The sequence below is a fragment of the Emys orbicularis genome, chromosome 10 (assembly GCF_028017835.1).
Source record: "Emys orbicularis isolate rEmyOrb1 chromosome 10, rEmyOrb1.hap1, whole genome shotgun sequence".
NCBI lineage: Eukaryota > Metazoa > Chordata > Testudines > Emydidae > Emys > Emys orbicularis.
In genome coordinates, this window is record NC_088692.1 from 7,102,153 (window position 1) to 7,127,610 (window position 25,458).

At 58.1% G+C, this 25,458-nt stretch overlaps 1 protein-coding gene across 1 annotated transcript in view; it reads right to left on the reverse strand.

Moving 5' to 3' along the window:
• Positions 1-25,458, reverse strand: part of MYO15A (myosin XVA) — an 85,116-nt gene that overhangs the window by 24,089 nt on the left and 35,569 nt on the right. Inside the window, exons 27-51 of the mRNA XM_065411968.1 lie at positions 24,640-24,721; positions 23,664-23,794; positions 22,381-22,476; positions 21,409-21,644; positions 20,708-20,886; positions 19,998-20,070; positions 19,242-19,433; positions 18,464-18,576; positions 17,936-18,030; positions 16,871-16,991; positions 15,444-15,505; positions 14,951-14,993; positions 12,389-12,457; positions 11,712-11,766; positions 10,067-10,192; positions 9,518-9,620; positions 9,080-9,169; positions 5,944-6,048; positions 4,856-4,915; positions 3,805-3,880; positions 3,150-3,265; positions 2,649-2,767; positions 1,524-1,665; positions 894-1,005; positions 408-482 (exon numbers count right to left, since the gene is read on the reverse strand). Coding sequence (XP_065268040.1) covers positions 408-482; positions 894-1,005; positions 1,524-1,665; positions 2,649-2,767; positions 3,150-3,265; positions 3,805-3,880; positions 4,856-4,915; positions 5,944-6,048; positions 9,080-9,169; positions 9,518-9,620; positions 10,067-10,192; positions 11,712-11,766; positions 12,389-12,457; positions 14,951-14,993; positions 15,444-15,505; positions 16,871-16,991; positions 17,936-18,030; positions 18,464-18,576; positions 19,242-19,433; positions 19,998-20,070; positions 20,708-20,886; positions 21,409-21,644; positions 22,381-22,476; positions 23,664-23,794; positions 24,640-24,721 — 2,671 coding nt within the window. The remainder of the gene's footprint in view (positions 1-407; positions 483-893; positions 1,006-1,523; positions 1,666-2,648; positions 2,768-3,149; positions 3,266-3,804; positions 3,881-4,855; positions 4,916-5,943; positions 6,049-9,079; positions 9,170-9,517; positions 9,621-10,066; positions 10,193-11,711; positions 11,767-12,388; positions 12,458-14,950; positions 14,994-15,443; positions 15,506-16,870; positions 16,992-17,935; positions 18,031-18,463; positions 18,577-19,241; positions 19,434-19,997; positions 20,071-20,707; positions 20,887-21,408; positions 21,645-22,380; positions 22,477-23,663; positions 23,795-24,639; positions 24,722-25,458) is intronic.

A 25,458-nucleotide genomic window follows, 5' to 3' on the forward strand; every position in this document is an offset into this window, starting at 1 on the left:
GCACAGGCTTCTACAGCTCAGGCTAAAGCAGGAACTCCATTCGCTGGTAGCGATAGTAGGCGCTTGTCCTGTATATGGACTGGCCCCTAGAGGGCGACACAACACACTACGTCAGTGTGTTACAGTGACAGAAAGGGGCAGGCCAGGAAGCACCCTGAGGATATTTTACAGGGCTACACGCCCTGACCTGGTGCTTTGATCCAGCTCCGGGCAGTGGAATGAGGTCTGGCCATGTGGGCCGCAGTGGGGTCCTTGGGATTCATCGCCTGGGGTGGGCTGGAGAGCACATGCTTCGTCAGAGGGGAGGGGCGAGCTGGCTCCAGAGGAGAGAGCCCCGCAGGAGAATGGGTGCAGGGGGAAAGGGCTCACGCAGGGATAGCACAACACGACACTCCAGAGCCACCCACCAAAGTCCTGGGTGCCCCTCTTCAGCTCCTCCAGGTACGTCACCTTCTTGCGGACCACACATCCGTGCCAGTGGTCTGTGGGGAGGGGACAGCCTCAGGGCTCCGCGGCAGGGCTAAGTGCACCCAACCAACTAGCTCCATCCCCCCACGCTGCCCAACAGCGACCAGGGCTGGGAAGGATCCGGGCAGAACGCTGCTCTCTGGGGAGGCGGCTGGCAGCGTTCCCTTTGCGTGCCCCAGTGGAGGGGCTGCGCAGTGGCACAGCAGGGGGAGCAGATGTCATTCACAGACTGATGTATGCTATAGGGGGTGGGTGGCCCAGGAGGTTATAAGCCCAGAAGGACAGGGCTGGGTGGTCCCATTCAGCTCATCGCGCTCATGCAGGGGAAAAGGGCCCCCACTAAGACGCCCCTGTCTTCTCCTTTGCAAACTGCCCCGTGACGCCCCAGAGATGGCTCCCGGCAGAAAGCGTCCCGGGCTGCTCACCTCTTTCAGGCTGCTCCAGCGGCTGCAGGTGGATGATGTCCCCCTTGTGGAAGCTCAACAGGCTCCTGTCGTCTGTAACGTAGCTCTTCACGGCAACCACGTACTGCGAGTCCTGGTACGTGGGAGAGGGGCTGGGTTTGGTGCTGCTGCGGGGGGCTGCGCACACACACACACACACACAGAGAATACACTCATACATCCAACACCCCACTCACATTCAGAATACAACCACACAAAGACACACCCTGCGCACAGAGTATAACTGCACAATCAAACACACACACAGCCTGCTCAGAGTACAACCCCCCCCCCCGCCACACACACACACACACACACTACCCCCAGCTGAACACACTTATATACAACTGTGGCCAGGTGACCGGTTCTGGCGCTCTGTATAGAGGTGTAGAGCTCTCCGGCTGATTCACTCCGGGAGCCAGACCAGGGGGCTCTCATTGTCACCAAGACAGGAGTATAAAAGCTTGAGCTTTTCTAAGGCAAAGGTGAGCAGGGCGAGGGACAGGGCAGTATCCCATAGCGTGTGTCTGCTGGAGCCCCCGCCCCATGGACTGGGTGCGGGAGAGGCCAAGAGAGGCCATTCTGGCTCCATTCCCATGGTCGGCCTCTCACCTTCTTGAGCTCCGTGATGAAATAGTCGATCATGGCCTTCACCTGGGGGGCTTTGGGGGAGAAGAGGATGAGCTTCTCGTTCGTCAGGTTGAACTCCAGCATCTGCTTGGAGGGGATGGTCACGAACAGGATATCGGTGTAGCTGGTGGGGGGAAAGGACGGGGTTAAAAACCAGGCTAGGAGAGCACAGCTGAGAAAGCCAGAGGGCTGGGCAGAGCAGAGAGGGGGAGATTAGTCTTACTGCCAGACCAAGGGCAGAACTAAGACACTACATATGCCTCCCATGCACCATGTTCTCCAGCCACTGGACCCTGGCTGTTTGCCATGGACTTGGATGGAGCTGACGTGGACTAGGAGTCAGGAGTCCTGGCTCATAGGGCTGAGCTCCACGGGGAGTGAGGGGCAGAGCTGGGAGGCCCGTCCTTTACTCCATCACTGGGAGTGAGCAGTGGATGCACACCGGGACTGTATACAGCAAAGGATAAATCACACTTTGGAGCCTCTCCTCCTGGGGATCCCAAAGCGCTGCAGGCACTGACCCACTGGCTCGGTAGGCATGTGTCGGTGTGTACATAGGCGAGTGTCTGTGGGCTCGTGTGTATATAGGTGTGTACAGAGGTGCATGTGTGTGTCTATATGCATTTGTGTCTCTGTGCATCCACGCGTGCGTATATGTTTGGGTGTGTGTGTGTATACAGGTGTGTGTGTGTGCGCATGTGTATGGTCGTGTGTGTGTGTGTGTGCATATGGTTGTGTGTGTGTGTTACTGTTCACAGCACTTCGCAAAGGGAGCTCGCAGGCCGGATCTGCACGGGGAAGTGGCTCTCTGTCTAATTGAATCCATTAAAGCAATTCCTTCAACCCTGCACCCGCTGTTCACTGGCAAGGAACCGCCAGGCCCTTGGCTGGAGGCTGGAATTGCCTGGCGTGGTGTGACAGTGCCAATGCCAATGCCAATGCCAGGCAGCATGTGCCCAGCCTGACCCTCCAGCACAGCGGGGTGCTGGCAGCCACATGCCAGTCCTTCTCCACAGGTGCACGCAGGGCTGGCTCCTCTGCTCGCGTCCCCTTCCTGAGAGCCGCAGGAGTCCCAGCCGTAGGGGGGCCGGCTGGCCCTGGCCTTACCTGTAGCCCCGCAGCACCCGTAGCTGCTCCCCTGACACGTTGGTGCCCTTGACCAGCCGCAGCAGTTTAATCCCCGTGTGGGACACTGCCAGGATCTGCACCCCCGTGCCAACGCTGCCCTGGGGATAGAAGGACAAACCAATGAATATCAGCACCCACCCCGTGCAGCGATGAGCCCTCTTGGACTGGCACGGCAGCAGTGCTGGGCAGAGACTTTCCGCTGTGGAAATGCAGGGAACCAGCCTGATTCACCCCAAGGAGCCCAGGAGCACTGACAATTCTGGCCCCTGGGACCTTCCTGGGGCCTGTCTCTAAATCCACAACGGCCTCAGGCCTGTGGACGATCTGACAGTCCCTGGTAGGAGGTTTGCATCCCCTGGCCAGCACAGAGCAGCGGCTACGGGCAGCAGGGGCATCAGACCGTAGTACATCAGGGTCTGCTGCTGAGACCTGTCCCAGCACCTGGACTATCCCCATGCTGGGCGTGGGGCAGGCCCTTACCGTGGCGGGGAAGAGGCGTGCGAAGTAAACCTCCCAGCCATCCCGGGCTGCAATCACAATCTCCTTCTTAACGCTGTCATCGGCCACCGGGCTGAATGAGTCCAGCTTGTTTTCTGCTGTGGTGAGAAACACCCCCCCCCCCCCCCCCCGAGAGATGTCAGGTGCTGGCTCCCCCTCCCCGGCCAAAGCAGATCTGCTGCTGGGGCAAGGGAATCTGGGCACGGGGGTCCAGCTGGAGAACAAGGACTTCCCCGCGGGGGTATGAGCTCTGCTCCTTGCTGTGGTACGGCCCCAGCCAGCATGGGACGGACAACAGCTCCCTGTCGCTGCCAGGGACCCAACCTTCCCACGGGGGCTGGGAGACCCCTTAATGCCCAGGGCAGGCCAAGCACAAGCAGAACTTGTGACATTCGAGTCCCAGCTCAGACTAAACCCTGGCCCAAGAGGTGACGGGGGCCAAACCCGGCCTCACTGCACCCGAAGGCAAACCTCCCGTCGCCTTCCAGGAGGGCAGCTTTGCCCTAGGCACTAGACATCCCCTGCCCCAAGGAAGAGCAGGGAAGTCAGGCTGGAGAGAGGAGGCCATCGCCCCCAGCGGTGGGGAGGCCAGCCCCTCGGTGTGACGCAGGACTCAGTGGGCAGGGCTGGGCGTTACCGAAGAGGGATCTCATGCGCAGCCGCTCCTCCGGGGTGATCCTGAGGCAGGCGTCAGAGAGCGTGTCGTGGAAGATCTGAGGGGGGAACCCATCACGTTGAGGTTAGGAGCTTCAGGGCCGAGGCCTCCGTGTCCCTGATGCAGCCTCACTGACTCCTTCCTGTAAGCCCTATCCCACGCCCATTGGCTGCCACAGTGCAGAGGTCAGGAACACTGGCCCAGCCTCCCTGAAGCCTCTCAATCCTGCTGCTGAATGGGCTGCAAAGGGCAGAGTTTGCCTGAAACACACCACTCCCAGGTGTCAGTCCTGCTGGGAAAAGGTTCAGTGGGTCCTGAGCCCACCTGCATTTAACAGAGGTGGGAGTGGCTCTTTACAGAGGACCTAGGGTGTGGGCTGAGCTGTCCTCAGGGAGGAACCTTGGGAGCAACCCAGCCTAGGGACAAGGCATGGGCTGGATTGTACATTCCTTTTGTGAATAAGGCCAAGCCCTAGGCAAGGGAATAAGTAGTTCTGAGCCACTACAGCTTGCGTGGCCTGTGCGTGGAACAGGGTGGGGAAGCTGCTGGCTCCCAGGGGTGTTGCTGAGTAAGGGGAGGCATTTCCTGCAGAGGGACAGGCTGGGAAACAGAAGTCACCTTGCACATCTATGGGTCTGGGTTCCTCCTACCTCAGGGTCTGGCTGAACCCATGATTCCCCAGCACGCCTACACCCTGCCCAGACTTTGAGGGAATACAAGCAGACTGAGCTGACAATGCTCTGATTTTCTCAAGTGCTCCCTGCTGAGGATCTCAAGGCATTTTCCAAATGTTCTTTAGCCCTCGCAACTCCCCTGTGGGGAACTATTCCTGCTGTACATATGGGGAGAGGGAGATAGGGAGAGGGGCTGGTTCGCTCAAGTTCACACGGCAAGTTTGTGACCTAGCCAGGAACAGAACCCAGGAGTCCTGATTCCCAGCCCTGGACTTTAAGCCGGAAACTATCCTTCCGCTCTTATAATGCAGACAACTCTAGAGCAGGAAAAGCTCTGGATCTGGAGCCTGGAACCTCACCTGTCTGAAAATGAGATCCAGCAACAAAGGGTTGTTGAAGTTATCCTTTGGATAGAACACCTGCAAGGAAAGAGATCAGAGGGGCATGGTCAGGTGCGGAAGGATCCATTAGTGAACAATTCCCTCAGTTTGTGTTACTAGCTGCTGAGATCAGTGAACCCGAAAGGATTTTCACTGCTTAGGCCCTTTATTTCATTCCTCCATTACACTCAAAGCAGGACAGGAACTCTGGGTGACATTTTCAAAGCGCCTGTGTAACTTAGCACTTACGTCCCATTGAATCTGAAGTGCCTCGGCCACTTTGGAAAACAGGACTTAGGCTTTTAGGCACTTTTGAAAAGGTTACCTCAAGACTAGTCAATTTCACTTCTATTCACTTACCAGGGAACGCGTCAGTGAATAATGCAGTTAAAGACGGGAAGACGCACAAAACTCTTTCTGTTAATAACACGGGGGGCTGTGGATCTTTTTTATTTTAATAAAGAACTTAAATTTTAGGCCTAAACTCCCTGACCACGTCCCTTTGAGGGAAAGTTTCACTGATTCACTACATCTGAGAGGCAGGAATGGGCCTGCCTGTGACATGATATAGATGGCCTCTAGTACAGTGGGGACCTGATCCCTGACTGGAACCTCTGGGAGTTACCACAATAACAAATCATTCATAAATCGTAATAATACCACTCATGTTAACGACACCCCCTCCCACAGAAGGCAGTGAGCCCTTCTGCTCTGGGGTCTCCTGCCATATCCCCAGTAACACCTCTCCACTCTCTTTCACTCAATATCGCAGCCTTGCAAGCTCCCCTCCCCTTCTAAAGAATCCCACGGAGGCTGGATCTGTTTGGAACATAAGTTCCTAAGGAGAAAACGGACCCTGAAATGCACTTTCTCCTCCTAGGGGGCGCTTGCACTTTAACAACCACTAGATGGCACTGTTCCCTCACAGAAACAGACAAGGGGTAGTTTTTCAGGCCAGTTCTTTTGGGGCTCAAGGTCTGGCCTGGGCGCTGATTTCCCCTGGCCGGGTGGGTCTGGTGGGGGGGGGGGGGGAGGGGGCTGTGTGGAGCTGTGCCCCAGGCAAGTACCTCTTTCCGGATGTATATCTTCCAGGACACGTTGCGGTAGGCGTAGAACTCCTCGCTGCAGCACCGGTGCAGCCGCGTCTGGACCTGCTCGCACTCAGCCGGGAGCTCCCGGGAGACTGTGACTGAAAAGAGATTGGGGGCAGAATGCTCACAGGCAGCTGAGTTAGGTGTTAGTACCGTTATCCAAGGCACTGGTGAGACCTCATCTGGAATACTGTGTGCAGTTCTGGTCTCCCATGTTTAAGAAGGATGAATTCAAACTGGAACAGGTACAGAGACGGGCTACTAGGATGATCCGAGGAATGGAAAACCTGTCTTCTGAAAGGAGACTCAAAGAGCTTGGCTTGTTTAGCCTAACCAAAAGAAGGCTGAGGGGAGATCTGATTGCTCTCTATAAATATATCAGAGGGATAAATACCAGGGAGGGAGAGGAATTATTTAAGCTCAGTACCAATGTGGACACAAGAACAAATGGATATAAACTGGCCATCAGGAAGTTTAGACTTGAAATTAGACGAAGGTTTCTAACCATCAGAGGGGTGAAGTTCTGGAACAGCCTTCCAAGGAGAGCAGTGGGGGCAAAGACATATCTGTCTTCAAGACTAAGCTTGATAAGTTTATGGAAGGGATGGTATGCTGGGATAAACTAATTCTAGCAATTAATTGATCTTTGACTATTAGCGGTAAATATGCCCAATGGTCTGTGATGGGATGTTAGATGGGGTGGGATCTGAGTTACTACAGAGAATTCTTTCCTGAGTGTTTGTCTGGTGAGTCTTGCCCACATGCTCAGGGTTTAGCTGATCGCCATATTTGGGGTCGGGAAGGAATTTTCCTCCAGGGCAGATTGGCAGAGGCCCTGGGGGGTTTTCGCCTTCCTCTGCAGCGTGGGGCACGGGTCACTTGCTGGAGGATTCTCTGCACCTTGAAGTCTTTAAACCACGATTTGAGGACTTCAATAACTCAGACATAGGTTAGGGGTTTGTTACAGGAGTGGGTGGGTGAGATTCTGTGGCCTGCGTTGTGCAGGAGGTCAGACTAGAAGATCATAATGGTCCCTTCTGACCTTGAAGTCTATGAGTCTATGAGTTACTGTGGATGCAGGGGACAGCCCATTAGCTGGGCCACAGCTATTTCCTACTGCACCAGGGCAAATCAGGCCTACGCTATCTAGCCAACCTACTTAACCTGCCTCCTACCCCATAGCATCTGGGCACCTCGCAGCCTTCAGTGCATTTCTCCTCCCAACCTCCTGGCGGGCAGGGCAGTGCTATGGTCACTACAGGGGGAACGAAGGCACAAAAAGACTAAGTGACTTATCCAAGGTCCCTAACAGGAAGTCTGTATCAGAACCGGAAACTGAACCTGGGTTTCCTGAGTTCTCGGCCAGTGCACTAACCACTGCACCAGCCTTCCACCAGGGGCTGGTATCAGTGCAGCTACATGTGTGGCAAAGCCTACAAGTTTCTGCCCCCATGGGATCTGGTAAGTATTGGTGCAGGGATACTGCCCAGCCTGTTCCTTCTCTCCTGTTCCACATTGTGCCCAGACTAACGCTCTCTTGGATTTATAGTGCATCTTTTATCCTGAAGGATCTCAACGCACCTTACAAAGTTAAGATGATACACAAGGATCGGTTCACCCACCACTAAAATGCAGCCACCTCTGGGGTGGAAGGCAGCAGCTGTGTAAGAGCACATAAAAACACCACTCAGAATTCACCCACCACTGAAATACAGCCACCTCTGGAATGGAAGGCAGCAGGTGTGTAACAGCAACACTGCACAACTGTTTAATACTTGAAGTGATGGGGAAGGCCGTGTCCAAGTGAAATTGCAGCGGGGGTTTAGTGAAGCAGGATGTCATTACTCAAGGGGGAATTTAATCTGGGCATCAGGGGTTTGCCCTTTTGATCCCAGGCTCAACTCTTGCAGAAGATACCAGGGGATCTTTCATGGCCATAAACCATCAGGAGCTTGGCTTAACCCCTCTTCAGAAATGGTTTGATACTCTCTCATGGGGGGAGCTTTGCTTCCTGATCTCATCGGGGGATCGATCATATGCCCTGAAACATGAGGATCAAGAGCTCTGGTCACTTCATCCTGCCTAGCCCTCCCTGCTAGGGAAACCCAATCCTCTGAAAATATCCTGAGCCCCTCACCTCGCTGCTGAGCAGAGGCGCTCTGGGACAGAATGGCAACTGCTCGCTGCCCACCCGGATTCATGTCTTGGGCCTCCTGGCCCTGCAGATTTGCAGTCACTAACTCCTGCAGGTTCCCTAACGTGGCGGCCGCAAAAGTCTATGGGTCGGATGCCGTGTGAGGCCATGTACCACTAGACTCCCTGACTCTTGGCCAAACTCTCTTACTAGGGACGTCTGCCCAGGTGTAACTGCCCGAAGGAGATCTCATGGGGTGCAAGTTACCCATTCTTCTAGGCTCTCTGGGACGCCCCTTTGTCCTTGCTGCTCTCTGCTCCATCAGCTTCTCACCCCACGCCCATCACCGTGGTGTCTGATTGCCTCGCGTTTGTGTAGCTACCGCCTCGTTTGCCTAACATGTCGCAGTTTAGGGTGAGTTCTTTAATAGTCCAGGGACCCACAGGCCCACCCAGGGGCTCAGGATTCTCAGATACTTTTCCTAAACTTTTGCAAAATGCAAAATCGCATGAACAAATCAATGCAAAAAGGATCAACGTTTGGGGGCAGCACTGAGTGGGGTCGGAGGGTCCAAACAGGTCAGATTTGGAGCCATTCTGAAAGCCAGATGGCAGCGGTGTGAGACCTCTATAGTTCTCTACTGGGCTACCTCTGTACACTGGGGTACGGCCTCTCCGGCAGTGCTGCTAGGGCGCTGTATAGGATGGTCTCTGCTGAATCAGCGGCATCTCAGCCTTTGGACAGGCCAGGCTAAGCTTCCTCGGCCCTCCAGTAACAAAGGGCTTTCCCATCACCTTCCAGCTGGGTCCTGGCAATGCGCTGCCGGCTGGGGGAAGCCACCTGCCCAGCCCTCTCCTTCAGAACCTGGCAGGACAGCGTGAGGCTCCGGCATCCAGCCCTGAACCCCAGAGGAGATGAAGCTGCGCTGCCTCTCGTGCTGTTACCTGGAGGCGACATTGGAGAAGATCTGGCCGTGGCAGCCGGTGAGGGAACGGCGGCTGGTGATGGCGGCGAAGGCCTCTTGGTGCTGGTAACAGGTTTCACCATGGCTCTTGCTTCCTTGGCCACCTACAACACAGAGGTGGAGACCAATTTCCTGTGAGGCCATTTCCCCGGGCTGGGGGGGCTCTCCCTCATCACACCCATGGGCAGGAGCAGGGGACACTCACTGGCCCAGGCGGTGCCCTGCCAGCTAGCACTGGGGTTCAGCCCAGGCAGTGGCCAGCCTGGGGATCAAGCTCTCCTTGGGAGCCCTGACTCTGATCCCCAGCTGGTGGGGACTCTGAATGCTCGACTGCAGAGCAGCATTCGCCAGGCAAGCAGCTGGACCTCCCCGTGCACACCCCGCAGCGCCCCAGGTTATCAACAGGGAGAACGGCCGCCTGTGCCTTCCGATCAGCGCTTTTGTACCGGAGCGGCTGTTGGGGGGCCCGGCGCCACTGACATCTGCCCCTTTAAGATCATCATGGCCTCCTCATGGGGATCCATCTTCTTCACAAAGACCTTCCCACCTTCCTTCCTGCAGGGACAAACAGCCAGGGGCCAGAGCAGGGTCAGTGAGGGGTGTGTGTGTGTGTGTGTGTGTGTGTGTGTGTGTGTGTGTGTGTGTGTGTGTGTGTGTGTGTGTGTGTGTGTGTGTGTGTGTGTGTGTGTGTGTGTGTGTGTGTGTGTGGAGATATGCACGAGGCCTCGTCCCCTGAGCTAAAGGGGTTGCCCCTTGAGCCAGCAACAGACTGTTACGGTTGCTGGGACTCTGTCGCTGCAGGGAGATCACAGCCCCCCAGCCGGTGCATCATCCAGGGAGCCCAGCCAGCCCTGCTGCTGCTAATGCATGGCTGGGAAATGCAACCCAGCTGCTGTCCCTGCAGCTTTAAGGGTGTGAGCTCCACTCCAGCCCAGCATCAGATGCTCATGTCCACAGGGGCTCAGGCAGGAGATCCGAGTTCTGGCGGCGCAGGGTCTCACCTGATGGGCTCGGGGAGCCTGGCGGGCCGCTGGCACTGCTTAATGATGTTCTTAATGTGCTGTGTGGGCTCGGGGAAGTGCTGCGAACTCAGCTTGGCCGGGCGCACCAGCTCGCCGGCCCGCAGCCTGGAGGCAGGAGCTGTGGTGGAAGGAGGAAGCAAGCGGGAGGCTGGGTTGAGAATCTCAAGGAAGGGGGGGTAGGCTCCAGCACTGAAATCCGGCCTCCACCCCCCTCGAAGGTGGGGAAAGGCTCCTGCTCTGGTTTGCAAGGCTCAGGCTACAATTGTGACTTCTCGTAGGGTTACCATACGTCCGGATTTTCCCGGACATGTCCGGTTTTTTGGTGCTCAAATCTCCGTCCGGGGGGAATTGCCAAAAAGCCGAACATGTCCGGGAAAATGCCGGCATCCCTGCCCCAGTCCCCTGCTTACCTGAGCAGTTCTGGCAGGCTGCGAGCTGCAGGCGGATTCCCCGCTGCGGCGGCGGCTGCTGCTGCCCCCCCAGACACCTCAACTGTGTAGCTGAAGAGCGGAGCTGCCCCAGCGCTACCGGCTTCACAGTTTGTCGGGCAGCCCCCAGACCTCCAGACCTTACACCCCCAGCCGGGCGCTTCCCCTCCCGGGCTCCGGCTGCGCTGGGGAAGCGCCCGGCCCGGGTCACAGGGTCTGGAGGTCTGGGGGCTGCCCGGCAAACCGTGAAGCCGGTAGCGCTCGGGCAGCCTTTTTCGCGTGGCTGGGAGGGAGGAGGAGGGGGAATGCGGGGTGCTCAGAGGAGGGGGTGGAGTTGGGGCGGGGACTTTGGGGAAGGGGCGGAGTTGGAGCGGGGCCAGGGGCGGGAAGGGGCGGGGCCAGGGCTCCGTGGAGTGTCCTCTTTTTAAAAACCTTTAATATGGTAACCCTAGACTTCTGTCCAGCACCATGCACGAGCCCAGTGCCACCTGGGCCGCCTCTCCCTGCTGGGCTTCTATCTCCATCTTTGCAAGAGTCTTCCACCACCCTGGCCTAGGCTCTGGGACACGCCCTGCAGAGCAGGCACAGGTGTCTGCACAGCTCTTTGCTCCCTTCAAGTGTTTGTCACGTGCCGGGAGAGAGCTTGGGGCTCCAGCCAGAGACTGTGCAAGCTCCTGTCACACCTCACGCTTTCCCCCAGGCCTGCAGCCCCACCCCCAGCTCTGTCAATGCTTCCCAGGTCTGACCTGCCGTTCCCACCCCCAGCTAGTCCCAACTTCCTTCCCTTCTCCGCCCCGAAACCTTAGCTGGAGCACCTGTACCTGTCCTGGGCTCCCCCCACCCGCTCTGCTGACGCCCCTCACTCCCCACCCACAGCCCTCCTGCACTCCCAGTCCTATGGCGGGTCATTTTCAAATAATAGCAGCAAACCACACCAATGGAACTAGACCCAAAGCCAGGCTCCCCTCCGTGCTAAGCCAGGATTTGAAACCAGGTCTCTAAAGGCAAGCGCTGCCACGTTAGCCCACGGCACCACTATGCACCTGGGCGTGGCGTCAGCATCCCCTGACAGCCGCAAGCTCGGGGCTGGAAAGGGTTAGAAAGCTGCTCTCGGTGTCCCTGCGGAGGTGGAGGGTGAGATCTCAACCCAAGACAGGTTTCTCCAGGGGAGGCTGTATTTGTGACTGATCCCTTACCGGCTTTCTGCAAGAAGGCCGCCGTCCTGGCTGGTGTCCCGCTCACAGCTGTTCTCTGGCCAGGGGGAAGGAGAAGGAGTGTGTTACATCAGCAAACGTTAACGGGATGGGTTTCTGAAGCACAGCTCTAGGAATTATTTGGGGGAAGTGCTGTGCTAGGCAGCAGGCCAGACTATGTGATTCCTTCTGGCTTTAGCAGCCATGAAAACTGCCTCGGCGAGGGGTGGCCATGATGTGGCAGGGCTGTCCAGCTGCTACGGTGGCTTCTGTTTCAATAGGGTCTTTCACCCCAAAGGATTCCAGAGCACTTTAAAGTGTACAGGGATCACTTCACACCCCCGCTCCCGAAATGCAGCTGCCTCTGGGGTGGGAGGGTGCCAAGCAGCCCAGTGCGCTGTAGAACAAGCATGGAGGCAGAAAGGCAATTCTGGCCCAGGTTAGATGGTAAATACCTTGTCTTTCCTTGTCTGCCCTGGGGTCTTTAACGTCCTCCCAGAGCAATGAGGAGTTGGAGGAGGAGGGCGGTTAAGGCTCCATCGTAACATTTCCACCATAGAAAGCTACCTGGAGCTGAGTCATTATTACTAGCGTGGGCAGGTGGAATCTGGGCACCCCCCAGGATCCAAGACCTCCGGGAGGCAGCACACACTGGAGCCTTTCCCAGCGCGCAGCCCCACCACCCAACAGCGGGGGGCAGGAAACGAAACGGAGCCCCTTCAGCTTAGAGCGCAGAGCGGAGCTCAGGGAGCCCACAGGCTGTGACCCCTCGAGGGGCTTGAATTGTCACCACAGGTCAGGACCTCGCTTTTCTCTCCCCAAGCTGGGGCCTTGGGGTCAGTGCTGATTCCAAAGGGAGAGTGACCCCCACGGCCACGCTGGGGCACTGGGGCCAGCACCAACACCTGCTCCCTGTGACACAGGGTCCCCTAGCACCGCACTGGGCCCAGCACCGACTCCCCGAGTCACCTACCCGACTCCCTGCGGCACAGGGTCCCCTAGCACCGCACTGGGCCCAGCACCGACTCCCCGAGTCACCTACCCGACTCCCTGCGGAACAGGGTCCCCTAGCACCGCACTGGGCCCAGCACCGACTCCCCGAGTCACCTACCCGACTCCCTGCGGCACAGGGTCCCCTAGCACCGCACCGGGCCCAGCACCGACTCCCCGAGTCACCTACCCGACTCCCTTTAAAAATTTAAATTTAAAAATTAATGGAGATATCCCATCTCCTAGAACTGGAAGGGACCTTGAAAGGTCATCGAGTCCAGCCCCCTGCCTTCACTAGCAGGACCAAGTACTGATTTTGCCCCAGATCCCTAAGTGGCCCCCTCAAGGATTGAACTCACAACCCTGGGTTTAGCAGGCCAATGCTCAAACCACTGAGCTATCCCTCCCCCCAAAATAAATTAGTGGAGATATCCTATCTCCTAGAACTGGAAGGGACCTTAAAAGGTCATTGAGTCCAGCCCCCTGCCTTCACTAGCAGGACCAAGTACTGCCCCAGATCCCTAAGTGGCCCCCTCAAGGATTGAACTCACAACCCTGGGTTTTAGCAGGCCAATGCTCAAACCACTGAGCTATCCCTCCCCCCTGCGGCACAGGGTCCCCTAGCACCGCCCTGGGCCCAGCACCGACTCCCCGAGTCACCTACCCGACTCCCTGCGGCACAGGGTCCCCTACGTAGCCAATTACTTTAGTTTATTACTCATGTATTGGGTGTTGTGTGAGGTTAGGATTATAGACGTATAAGCCTGATCAGCAGTCAAGGGACAAGCATGCATTAGGTAAGGAGGGCTGAAACGCAAGGCCTACAGGCTGAGGCCTGTAAGATTTTAGCGTAGCCAGACTAGGCCTTAGAGTTAAGAAATGCTTGCCATAAGTAAGTGACCGAAGAATGACCCAATGCCATAAGTTTACCCGAAGAGAAGTGCCAAGGGATGGTATTGTGAAAAATTAGCCATAAGATTAAGTTTAGATCACAAAATGCTCTAGCGGCACATTTTTTTCAAACACGTGCCTTAACCGCCGGATACAGGTCCATGCTAATGAGACTACAAGGAACTACACACAACCTATGGGAAACAGGGTACCCCCATATTCTGGGGAGACACAATACAAATAAGGAAAAAGAGGGTTGATACTTTCACGCACAGGCGCAGAGGATGAGGTACAGACAGAATCACATGATAAAAGAGGGTGCCCAGAGTGGGAAAATTGAGCTTCCTATGGGAAAACTCCAGCAGAAGCCTTCCCTCTCCTGATAATCCAGGAGAGCCCTGTCAGACTCTAACACTCTCTAGGAGGAGGTGTGTACAACTGTAGCTCTAATTTGTGCCTGGACAGATGTAGGATGTATCTAGCCTTGGATACTCATAATGCTGTTGGTAGCGTTAATACAATTGATAAAAGATATTAGACATTGTTCTTGTGAATATCCGTGTTTCTTTCCTTGGTCTTCACGTGTTCCTAGCAGCTCTAGATCTGAGACTAGTGGCAGAGGTAACTCTGTTGAGCCTGCCGCCACCGGAGCCGAACCCACAGCGGTGTAATATGCCAGCCCTAAATTCACTTTCAATACAAAGAAAAGGCTACTCCTAGCACCGCACTGGGGCCAGCAGTCACTCCGTGGGGAGTCCATCTCCCCCACTCCCTGGGGTTTCTATTTCTCTCCTCACCCCCAGGACACACAGCTCCAGGGAGGGTCCATAAAAGAGGGCTGGGGCCATGCCAGCCTGTGAGAGAAGAATGAGATGGGAGAAACTATGACCCTGCCTGGGAGCCTGCCATCCGCTGTCCGGCAGCACTCGGCCTCCCTGGAGGGCAGCCTCACACCTTCTCAGGGCTCAGCTGCCCCCAAGGGGAACACGTGATCTGCCAAGAGATGCAGGGTCCTGTCCAGCTCTGTTCTACTCCTCACCGGGGCTGGGTTGGGCTCATTAGACCTCAGGGAAAGGCTATAAAAGGGCCGGCATCCAGATGTAACGTCCTAGAAGTCAATCCCTTGCCTGCTCGTCTTGACACTCACAGCGGAGAAAAGGGATTTTAGGGCCATATGGTTAACTTCTTGCTCTGAACGCAGGCTGGGTGTGTTCCCATCCCCCCCAGCAGGGGCACATGAGACAGACCCACCTGCAGCGGCAATGCCGTGCCGGGCGCGCTCTGGACTGTGCTGGGGCCTCCGTCGGCAGGTCTGGGGCTGGTGGCCTGGGAGGCGTTGGGGGAGGCTGTGCCGTCTGCCTGCTGCTGCTGCAGAGCCGTCGCCTGCCTGGTGATCTGACGAGCCTGCGCCGCCGAAACGAGGGAGCGGGTGTGAGCACAGGCTGCGCGCTGCCCCATGGCCGGATTCCACCGCATCCTCAGACACCCCCTCGCTCATCCCAGGTGCTCCCACAGGGCAGGACAGAGATGCGAACCAACGGCCAGGCCCCCTTCCTCCAAGGCTGCTCCAAATCTCCAGCCCCAACCACATTCCGCTTGGGATGGGAGGGGAGTGTTAAACCCTGACGTCCTTGTGGCCTGTCATCTCTTCTGCCCCTTAGTGCCTGGGGCCTCTGCCCGCCCCAGCGCCCCAGTCACTATCCCGGGCAGGGGTCTGACACATTTTGAACTAAGGCACTGGAATCAGCAAGGGAAAAGCCCCACAGCTCCTGCAGTACTGACATGCTGCTGCCGTGTGCTTTACACCTCAGCGCTGCCCCCTACTGTGCCCCCCAAGTCCCCAGCCCCACTGACCCGGAGCAGGGCCTGCTGCTTGATGTGGTCGCGCTGCAGCAGCAAGCTGGGCTCCTGCAAACCTGCAAATGCGAAGAGGAGGGAGCTGGGATGAAACCAGAAACGGAAGCGCTTGCCAAAGGCCGGCAGATAGAGCTGCTGCCTGGGCGTGCGCAGAGAAGGGGGCAGTCCGGCAAACGTGGGAGCCTGGAAGTGTGCACACAGCTTCGCTGGGGCTCAGATACCACGGTGACAGGTGTAGGGCATGGACCTGGAGAGGACAGAGTGGCTGGGAAAGCGGGGGCAGGGTGCACAGCCCAGGGACAGGGGAGCGCCTTGCATTGCTCTCACCTGACCCCTCTAGACTGTGGCTTCAAAGGGAGCCCTCTCCACCCTTCCTTGGCTGAAGGCCCCATGCTGGTTTACAGCGCTGCCACCCCTTACCAGCCGGGGCTGGATCCTGTCTGTACCATGTGCCGAGGAGCCGCATTTTCTGCAGCAGGACGGCTCGCTCACGGCCCATCCGACCGTCCTGGGTGCAGCAATACGGGCATGTTGCTCCCAGAGGCGCCTGCGTTCTGGGCACCACCCCTCTTCGTGGGAGGGATACGGGAATGCCCTTGGCTGGCAGGCTGAGATCTCCACACACCCCACTGAAGCCCCCCCTATTACTCCAGTCCCAGCCTTCAGCCAATCACCTCAAAGCTGGGGGTGGAGTGGGGACGTGGGTAGTTAAGACTCATTTCAAGCCTCAGAAGGGGAAGGCCCCATGGTCACTGAGCCAGCCAGCCCCACTGAAATCAGGTGGGACGGAAGGGGCTAGACTCCCCTTCCTAGTGATTACAACTTCCCTGAGGAAATCTGGCCCTAGCGTACCCCTATAGCTTCTCTTGGTGCTGTAGTAGCCACCCCTGGGCATGTTCAGAGTCCCCTAACACAAGCAGCCCTCTGCTCACAGGCACAGGGCAAGCAGTCTCCCTGCAACTCCTTCTGGCCACAGATCTCACACTTCCACACACCTGACCTCGCCCTTCCCAGCTGTGCGACCTAGTGGATAGGACACTGGACTGAGACTTAGACCTGGGTTCAAGTTCCGGCTCTGTTCTGCCACTGCTTTGCTGAATGACCTTTGGCGAGTCACTTCCCTCCCATGCCTCAGTTTCCCCATCTGTATAATGGGGACAGTGATCCTGCCCTCCTGTGTAAAGCGACTTAGATCCATGGATGAAAAGTGCTAGGCATGAGCTAGGTATTATGATTATTATGATCATCATCCCCACTGTGCAGATGGGGAAACTGAGGCCCAGAGCAGGGCAGTGACTTGCCTAAGGTCACCCAGCAGGCCCATGGCAGAGCTGGGAATAGAGCCCAGGAGCCTTGCGCCCTGCAGAGTCCTGCTCTGGCAGGCATTGCCCTGTGCAAGGCCAGGAGGCTCTGCCCACACTCACCAGTCTGCTGGGGCATCTCCATGGGTGCTCTGGCACTGCCTTGGTCCACATTGCTGCCCCCACCTCCTACTCGGCCTCCTCCTTTCATCTTTCGGGAGACAGCAGCCGGCTTCTCCAAGTCCTGGCACGGGAGAGAGGCGGGAACAGAGCAAACAAAGGTTCGAGGGTGGCAGGGGCGGGAGCCTCGGTGGCAGGCTGGAAAGTGATCCCAGCCACGGCAGACGAGTGCCAGGGAACATCCAGGCCAGGGAGATCGAGTGACAGCTCCTTCCCCACTAACGCTGCAATCACAATGGACAGGTAGGGAGCCAAAAGCCAATACGGCTGAGGGGTCGTAACAACTGAGGTTTCATGCCTCCTAGCTTCTCCCGGGGTAACTCGTCCCCATGCCCCCATTCGGGGAGCCCACCTAATGGTTCTGCCTCGATGAGGGTGATGGCTCCATCCAGCCCTCTCAACTGCAATGTAACTGATCCCCTTCCCGGGGCCTGCCACCTGGCACAGCACAAGAGACAAGAATAAACTCCAGTAACATAATAGCGGGGTGACGTTTATACAGCAGCTTTCATGCCACTCCCAAAGGGCCACCCCTGCTATGGAAATGCAGCCACCTCTGGAGTGGGAAGGGAAGTGGGAGAACAGAGGCCACCCAGCTCGGATTCTCACCAAAGAGCTGTGGGATCATAGGGGCCCACACAGGTGCTTAAGTGCCAGAGACTTAAAGCTGCAGTGCTTCCAACCTGGTGCTTAAGCCATTCGGCAGAGACAGCAGATTAAACCCGCCAGCCTTGCTGACACTGGGCAGGGGGCCTGGCTAGCAAACATAGACTCTGCTGCCCCGTGAATCTAGCCCCAAAGAGTTTTCTGCTGTGGTTCGTTCTGAGGGTCCCGGGGGGAAACTGCTGCAGTTAAGACAGGGATTCCCTTGATCTATCTATGGTCCTTGCCCCCATTTCCCTAGTCGCTGGGCCCCTCACAGTCCTTAATGACACCCCCGTGAAGTAGGGCCGGGCTCCCAAGCCCCAGCCGTCCTTCCTCTCATTCCCAACAGGGAACTGTCCTTACCCCATTCCCATAGGACAGGACCGGGTCAAACAGACTGTCCAGGTAACGATCCAACCCCTTGTGTGTTCGAGCTTCGCTGACGGTGTCGGAATCTGCTGGCGGGGTCACAACAGGCAGAGGAAGAGTTAGCCGAAGAGGAAGGTGTTGGCTGACTAGTGCCTACTGCTTCCAAACACTTCCCGGGCTCATGGGCTAATGGCCCGTAACCACGAAACTCCCTGCACTCCAGAGTCTATAGCTGGATAATTCCATGGCCATGGTGACATTAACATCTCTGCAGGCTAAAGCGGGGGTGACCAAACCTCATGCTTCAGGGCATCGGGTCAGGAGGGCCCTCAAACCCCCCTCCCCTACAGAGACCAGGAGTGGTCAGGTGCATTATGGGAAGGGTTGCCTTTTTCTAAAGCCCCAGGCCAAGATGATTTTGAGCTGGATCCTGAAGTGAATGGGAGTTGCATTGCTCTGTCCGTGGAAAGAGGGGCCCAGTCTGGGGGGAGAAGGCTGCAGGAAGGCGAGTTTGACTCTTACCACGACTGTAATATCCATCTGAGTCAGGGGTGTTTGGAGGCGGCAGAGTGGGGGCCTTTGTGAGTGGAGGAGGAGGGACTTCCTCGTCCGAATCCAAGCCTTGTCTGAATACTCTACAGAGAAAAAAGGGGGGGGAGGCATAAAGAGGGAACAGCTGTTTAATCTCCACCCCTCATTGCTTTCTCTTCATCTGCTGGTGACTGCAGGCGGCTGCTGGCATCATCGCTGCTGGAGACGCGCTGAGGTGGAGACCCTGCGTGCAGCCGGCTCTGAGGTAGGGCTAGGCTGAGGGTCTGGCAATGGGCGCTCGTCCCACCCTGCCCAAACACTCCGGATCTCGCAAGATTTCTGCCCTTCCAGGCGCCTAAGATCAAAGCGAGCCAGTGGCCCTGCTGTGATAAGATCCCAGCTGTTCCTGGCTCCCAGGCCTATGCTCCGGTCCCTCCAGAGGCCACACCCCCTCTTCTGGCCACGCCTCCTTCTGATGGCCACACCTCACGCCTCTCAGAAAGCATTTGCAGTGCATGCAATGGTACGTATATTGCACACTATGCAGCTGAATGATCGGGAGCTTCAAAGGGGCCCAGCGCTCTGGTAGCTGTCCCTTTAAAAGCAGAGCTGCTGTGAAGGGCATCCAGATGCTCCAAGCGGCTCTGGAATAGGTCTGCACATTGGGGATCTGGGGTTCTGACCTCCCCCACAGCCGCTGGAAGCTCATGGGCCCCCGGGCCCGGCCAGGCTCTCCCCTCTAGGCTACTCAGCATCCCCGGATACCTACGTGCTGGCGGCGCTGCTGCCCTTGTCCACCCCCTCTGAAGCGACGATGAAATAAGATTTCTGCTTGGGGAAGCCCCTGGGCAGCTCCAGGTCGGAAACGAGGTCCAGGATGTAATCGTGGCCAGCCAGCTCGGCCCACTGGGCGCCATCCTTCATGGAGATGGACCAGCCCCTCCAGCCTTCCGTCAGCCCCCTGCCGGCAAAGCACGGCGTCTGAGCCGGGAGACCGCACTCCTGAGGGGGGACGCAGCGAGGAGGAGACAGAGCAGGTCCAGGGCAGGCCTTCGTGGGGTGAGCCCTGCCTGCTCAACCCCACCACTAGGCCTGGCCCTGGCCCTGGCCCTCCATGCACCGAGACCCAGCAGCAGCCCCCCAACACGCACCCACAGCTGCCAAAATAGACCCAGGGCCCACCAGTTCCACAGCCAGCAGCTGCTGCGATAGCCCACGGCCCTGCTGGGGAAGGACTCATTGCTTTGCGCCCGAGGGGCTGCGTATGGCTAGAGATGGGGCCTGAACCAGCCCCCTCGGGCCCCAGATCCGTATGCACCCTGCCCATTGGGACTCTGGATCCAAATTGTGTAGCGTTAGCTAGTCACTGCTTCTTACTTGACTAGAGAGCCCCAGCCTAGCCGGCTCTGCCTAGCACAGCATGGGCCAAGGGCTTCCACAGTCCCTGTGGGAAACGGAGCAGACAGATCCATGGGGCAGGTGGTCGGGACGCCGGCCGTCCCCAGCAGGGCCAAAGCCCCCCTACCTGTGCTTCAGCACGTCCCCTGCCAGCTCCTCCCCTGTGCTCCAGGAATGGATGGGGCAGGAGAAGTAGTCACCTGAGAAGTTAAGAGCAGACGGTCAAATCGCTGCATGTTACCGAGCAGCCGAACCCCAGCCCCGACCCACGCACCCCCCACCTGGAGTCCGTTTGGGTACGTGGGGCAGTGAGCGCGCACTGGCAAAACTGCCCCCGGGGCTGGGCAGGGAAAGAAGGGCCCGGGGAAGGGATGGAAACAGAGGATGGTTAAGGCTAAATGAGGGCTGGGGTGCACCCAAATGTTGGACTCCCCCAAATTACTGCGCCCCCACTCCTTCACCCCCCATCCCATTTTCCCCTTGCACATCGCTTCCCAGTCTGCCTCTGCCTCTCAGTCCCGATCTCCCCTGCAAGCACAGCGGCCCAGCCACCAGCCTCCCTGCTTCCCCCACGCCCCCGCACTCTGGGGCCAGTTCCCCAAGATCCTGGCTTTATCCACCCCCAAGAGCCCAGACTCTGGGCCACGTTCTGTCTTCACTAACCCCTGTGAGCCCCCACTGAGCCATGGGGGTGTGCGCGGGGTGCCAGCCAGGCCCACCAGCGTCTGGCCCACCAGGGCAGTGGCATCACCTCTCCCTGAAGCCGCCCTCGATCCCCCTGACCCCCCGGGCTGAGTCTTGACCAAGGCCCCTGGGTTCATCCCAGAGGCCCCTCACCATTGAAGCAGTAGACGTCCAAGGCCATGCTTGCTCTCTGCCTGTTGGCTGTCCACTCAAGCAGCGATGGTGGGTAGGCCCGGGCCGCCTCGGGGCCAAGTTGGGACCTCAGCATGGCCTGCATCAGCTTGTGCTGGCACACCGGCTTGTAGCCATCAAAGGCGTAGTCGGAAACAAACCTACACAGGAAGGATGGACGCCGTGGGAGGGGGCTGGGCCAGCAGGACACGCATCTGCACAATGGAGCAGGACCCAACCTCCTTTGACTTTCACTGACTCGCGCTCTCCAGGCAACGCCACGGGTCACCTGGAAGCCCTGATGGAGCCGCAAGGCAGGGGCATGTCTCCGGCTGCGCATCCAACAGCCCCAACCTTTCCAGGTGCTGATGGAATACCCTGCGCTTAGTGTGAGTGCTGATGTCTCCCCCTAGAGGCCAGCCCAGGGATTACAATAGCCTACTGCTGCTGCACAGCTAAAGGAGTTCCTGCTTTAGCTCAAGGGGTACAAGCCAGAGGTTTTGGGGCGGAGGGTTGCAGGTTTGAGCCCTGCGGAGGAGCTGTATGTGCGGATGCCCTTGATTCCCATAGGGTTCGCTGGCAGCTAAGGGGGCTAGAAGGAGCCCAAGACTGGGACCATCAGAGGGATGTTCAGCCCTGTCCCATGGGCTCCCTCACGGCCTCTCCCGAGCCCCAGTGCTCACTTGAGCAGGTGTTTCTCCAGGCCGGCGGAGGGGGCAAAGCCGCTGAGGCAGGCGGCCAGGAGGAGCCAGCCCCGCTCCTCGTTGTTGACGTTGGTGTTGCGCCACACCTGGTTAGCGATCTGAGCCAGGATCTCGTCCCGTAGGCCCGGTGCCCAGAGCCCCTTCTGCACGATGTAGTTCCCAAACAGGCTCTCCGGGGTGCTGCCGAGGTGCGGGTCACCCATGAAGCGCAGAATCTACCGCGGGGAGAGGGGCCAGGAGATGTGGGATACCGAGCAACGGTCAGAAATCTCTCCTTCCCTTCCCCCAACACAGACAGGCCTCCCCCCTCTTTCCAGGGGTGCCCCCAGACATTTTTCTCCTGGGCGGCATCATCCCATCTCCATGGAGCCATCCGCGCTGCAGCTGCTGGTCCCAGCGCCTGTCTTTGTGCCGAGCCTGCCCTGGTGCAGTGTCACTCCCCATCCCTGAGAGGGGACAGGGCTGGCAGAGCACTGGTGCAGGAGCTAGCCCTCCTCCTGAAGAGCTCCCTGTCCCAACCCCACCACCCTGGGCTCTGAGTGGGCTGGTTTCACCCCTTTGGAGATGGTGGGTCAAGATCTTTAGCATCACCCGTCATGGGCGCTGGGCTGGTGCTGGAGAAGCCACGAGGTCCCATAGCAATGCTGTGAACTCCTGGTGGTCTTTTTTTCTCCATCCCTGCTGAAAGGCCCCTCTGAGCATGTGCCTATGGCCAGGACAGCAGAGTCAGGCCAGGGATCAGGGGCCGGAGGCAGGACCTGAGGGGGCATCCCAGGCCTCCAGCCCAAACTGATTTATGGACTTATGCCCATTAGCCATGAATCCTCCTACCCCTTGGCTGGACGGATCCTTGCTCCCTTCCCTCTGCAATCCCCAGACCGCAAGGAGACGCTCTGGACAAACCAGAGGCCTTGGGGATGGGGCCAGGAGATGCTGTGAACACCAACCTACCAGCTTGAACAGACTGAGCGCTTCCTGCACCAGCTCCTCCTCCAGCTGGGTCAGCGGGGACGCCAGTGGCGCGGTGAGCATCCCGAACGACGGCTCCTGCGGGGCAACAGAGGACAGGCGCATTGAACTCCGCTGCAGGGAGTCGGCAAAGCTCAGGCTATGGGCAGCCATGAAGGCCAACGATGGCCAAGGCCCGTTGAAAGGTCCTGGCTGGAACGATCATTGGTGACTAAAGGAACGTTACAAAATCCCCCAGCACCGAGCCCGGCGCGTTCAGCTGGGAAGTGAGGGAGGTAGGGCAGCATCCCGCTGTAGAGATACAGAACAGTCTGTCAGACAGCAGCCCCACGCGGGCGCACACTTCCACGAGACAGGCACAGGCCAAATGCCGAGCGAGGGGCCGTATTCTGCTCTCAGACGCAGAGTGACTCCATCACTCCAGGAGCAGCGCGGAGAGCAGGATCCAGCCCCTGGCCACCAGCAGATGCTGTGCACAATCTCCTGGGAAGAGAAGTGTGTGAGTGAGAATTCGATGACAACAAGATCTTCCGGACAAAAATGCAAACGTCTGCCTGTGGATTGTGGCATCCTGCTGCATGCGTGAGACCCGAATGACACGCCGGACTAGAACAAAGCCGGCTCGGATCCTGGCCCGGGCTGAGTGAAACCCAGAAGGCACATGGCACGCACAGGTCAGGGACGTTGATTCGGTGATCAAAGGGGAGCCAGTAGCACAGAGAAGCATGCTTCCTTTCTCCAGTCGTCTGATTTTCTCTCAGCCGAGTACCTTTAAGCTCAGGCCCATTCACAGACGCTACAATCTGCCTGGAGGGAGCCCTTTGCATCCAAGCCTCAGCATCCTGTGTGCTCATTGACCCGGTGCTCAGCATGTCACAGGATCAGGCCCCTCCTAACTTCCCTGGGAGGTCAGTAAGCACCATCAGCCCCATTTTGCAGCTGGGGAAAGCAAGGGTAAGTAACTTGCCCAAGGTCACTCGGCGAGTCAGTGGCAGAGGTGGGAAGAGACTCCAGCAGTCCTGACTCCCAGGCCCCTGCTGTAACCACCTAACACTCCCTCCCTGAGCTGGAGGAGAGCCCTGGAGTTTGAACTCCCAGCACGCTCTCTAACTCCCAGAGGATTGACTCCCTCCCAGAGACAGGAATAGAACCCAGGTGTCCTGGCTTCCGGTCCCAGCTAACTACTGAGCATCCCTCCCTCCTTATACTGCCCGTTCTTTCGAGGGCGCGGAGTGGCTCAGGGGGCGGCTCGGTGCCTCCCTTACCTGGAAGTGGACCCGCACGTACTTGGCCATGGGGTAGTTGTTGATGTCGAGTGGCAGGGTGAGCCGGGAGTCCGTTTGCAGTTTGGGCGCAAGGACCAGAACGACGCACTGAGCATTCACCGGCTTGTGAGCTGGGGGAGAACAGAGGCACCAGGAGTCAGTGGGGTCGGGAGGAGGAGAGGCTCCAGCCCCTGCCACTGGCTTAGGGAATAAAGGTGGGCAACAAACAGAAGCTCCCTGGGGTGTCTCAGCCTGGGATCCTTCGGCTCCAGGGCAGGGCAGAATCAAACCCATGTTGGTGCAGCCAGGAGGCTGGGCTGAGCTCCTTCTGGGGGCAGGGCAGAGACAGCGCTTGCTGACTCTCTCTGGAGACGCCTAGACCAACGTGGCCCAGCTAAACCTCACAGTATTCCAGGGGGAAACTGAGGCCCAGAGGCCAATGACAGAACTGGGACTAGAACCCAGGCATCCTGAATCCCGTCCCGTGCTCTAACTACTAGACAGCTCTGCCTAGGATCGAGTGTGGTTGGCCCCCTGCTGCCTCCTCTCTGGGAAGGGGTCCCTCTAGTTGCCGACTTGGTCATGATAACAGCTTCCATCTCTAGCCGTTTTTTCTCCCTGAGGGTCCCAAGGCATTTAACAGGCTGGGGGACAGGTCCTTTTTCTCCACTGCACCCTCTTGACTCCCATGGGGTGCTAGGGGTGCAGTAGTTGGCTAGAATTTGACCCCCCTAGATTTAGGGAGCTCCTCACCTACCACTGCAGGGCAACCACCTCTGGGGTGGAGTCTGGCATCTGAGCTGCACAAGAGCAGGCAGACACTGAGCAGGGCAGTCTTGGGTGAACACCCCTATGGGATTGTCTGCAGAGACAGGATGCCGGTGGTGGTGAAGCTGACTTTGCTAGTGGGCCTGGATCCCCTCTGGACCGTTCCCAGCTGCTCCGACCCAGCCCTGTGTGGGAAATGAGCGCTTACCTGCCGCCAGCTCCAGCAGCCCCGCTAGCTCAGCGGGGACTTCCAGGTGCGTTACATCCACCACCTCCCTCCTGGTCAGCTCCTGAAAGCAGAGCACAGAGACACCCGTCACCGTCCATGCTCTCCTCCGGTGCTGAGCTGGAGCGCTGGATGATCTAACAGGCTCCCCCCGCATCACCTCTCCAGGTCCAATTCCCTGTGCGGGGGAAGCGCAGGCTGGGCTCCCAGAACCCAGCCGCAGCAGGGCCCAGAGATGGAGAGACAGCCACCTGCTTCGCTCAGCCGGGCCCTGAGCTCTTCCACCATCCCAGCCAAGCATAGGGATGAGGGTGAGTCCAGCTGACGTGGGCAACAGCAGAACGTGACCCAGAATTGTTCCAGTGGGCAGCTACCGTAACCCCACCCCCAGCCCAGGCACACCTCACCCACCACACAGCCCAGCAGGGACACACACACACACACACACACTGAGTGGCACTGGCTTGCACCCTCCACAGACGTCCAACGTGTGCCCTCTACCCGCATCAGCATGCATCCATCACACCCACATGCCAGTGCACTCACGCACCCGTCACGGCATGTGCTACACACACACTTCACACGTCCACGCACCAGCACGCGCGCACTTGAGGCCACCAGGCATTACCTGCTCAGCCTTTTTCTTCTCCTCCTCCGCCCGCCTGCGAGCCTCCTCCTTCCTCTGAAACCAGAGCACATTGGCACCGTGGAGAGCAGCAGCGACACACACCCAGCCGGCTGCTGTGCGAATGGCTCCGGTTGCCTGGGCCGGGTCGCTTGCCCGCTAGGAATCTGGCCGGG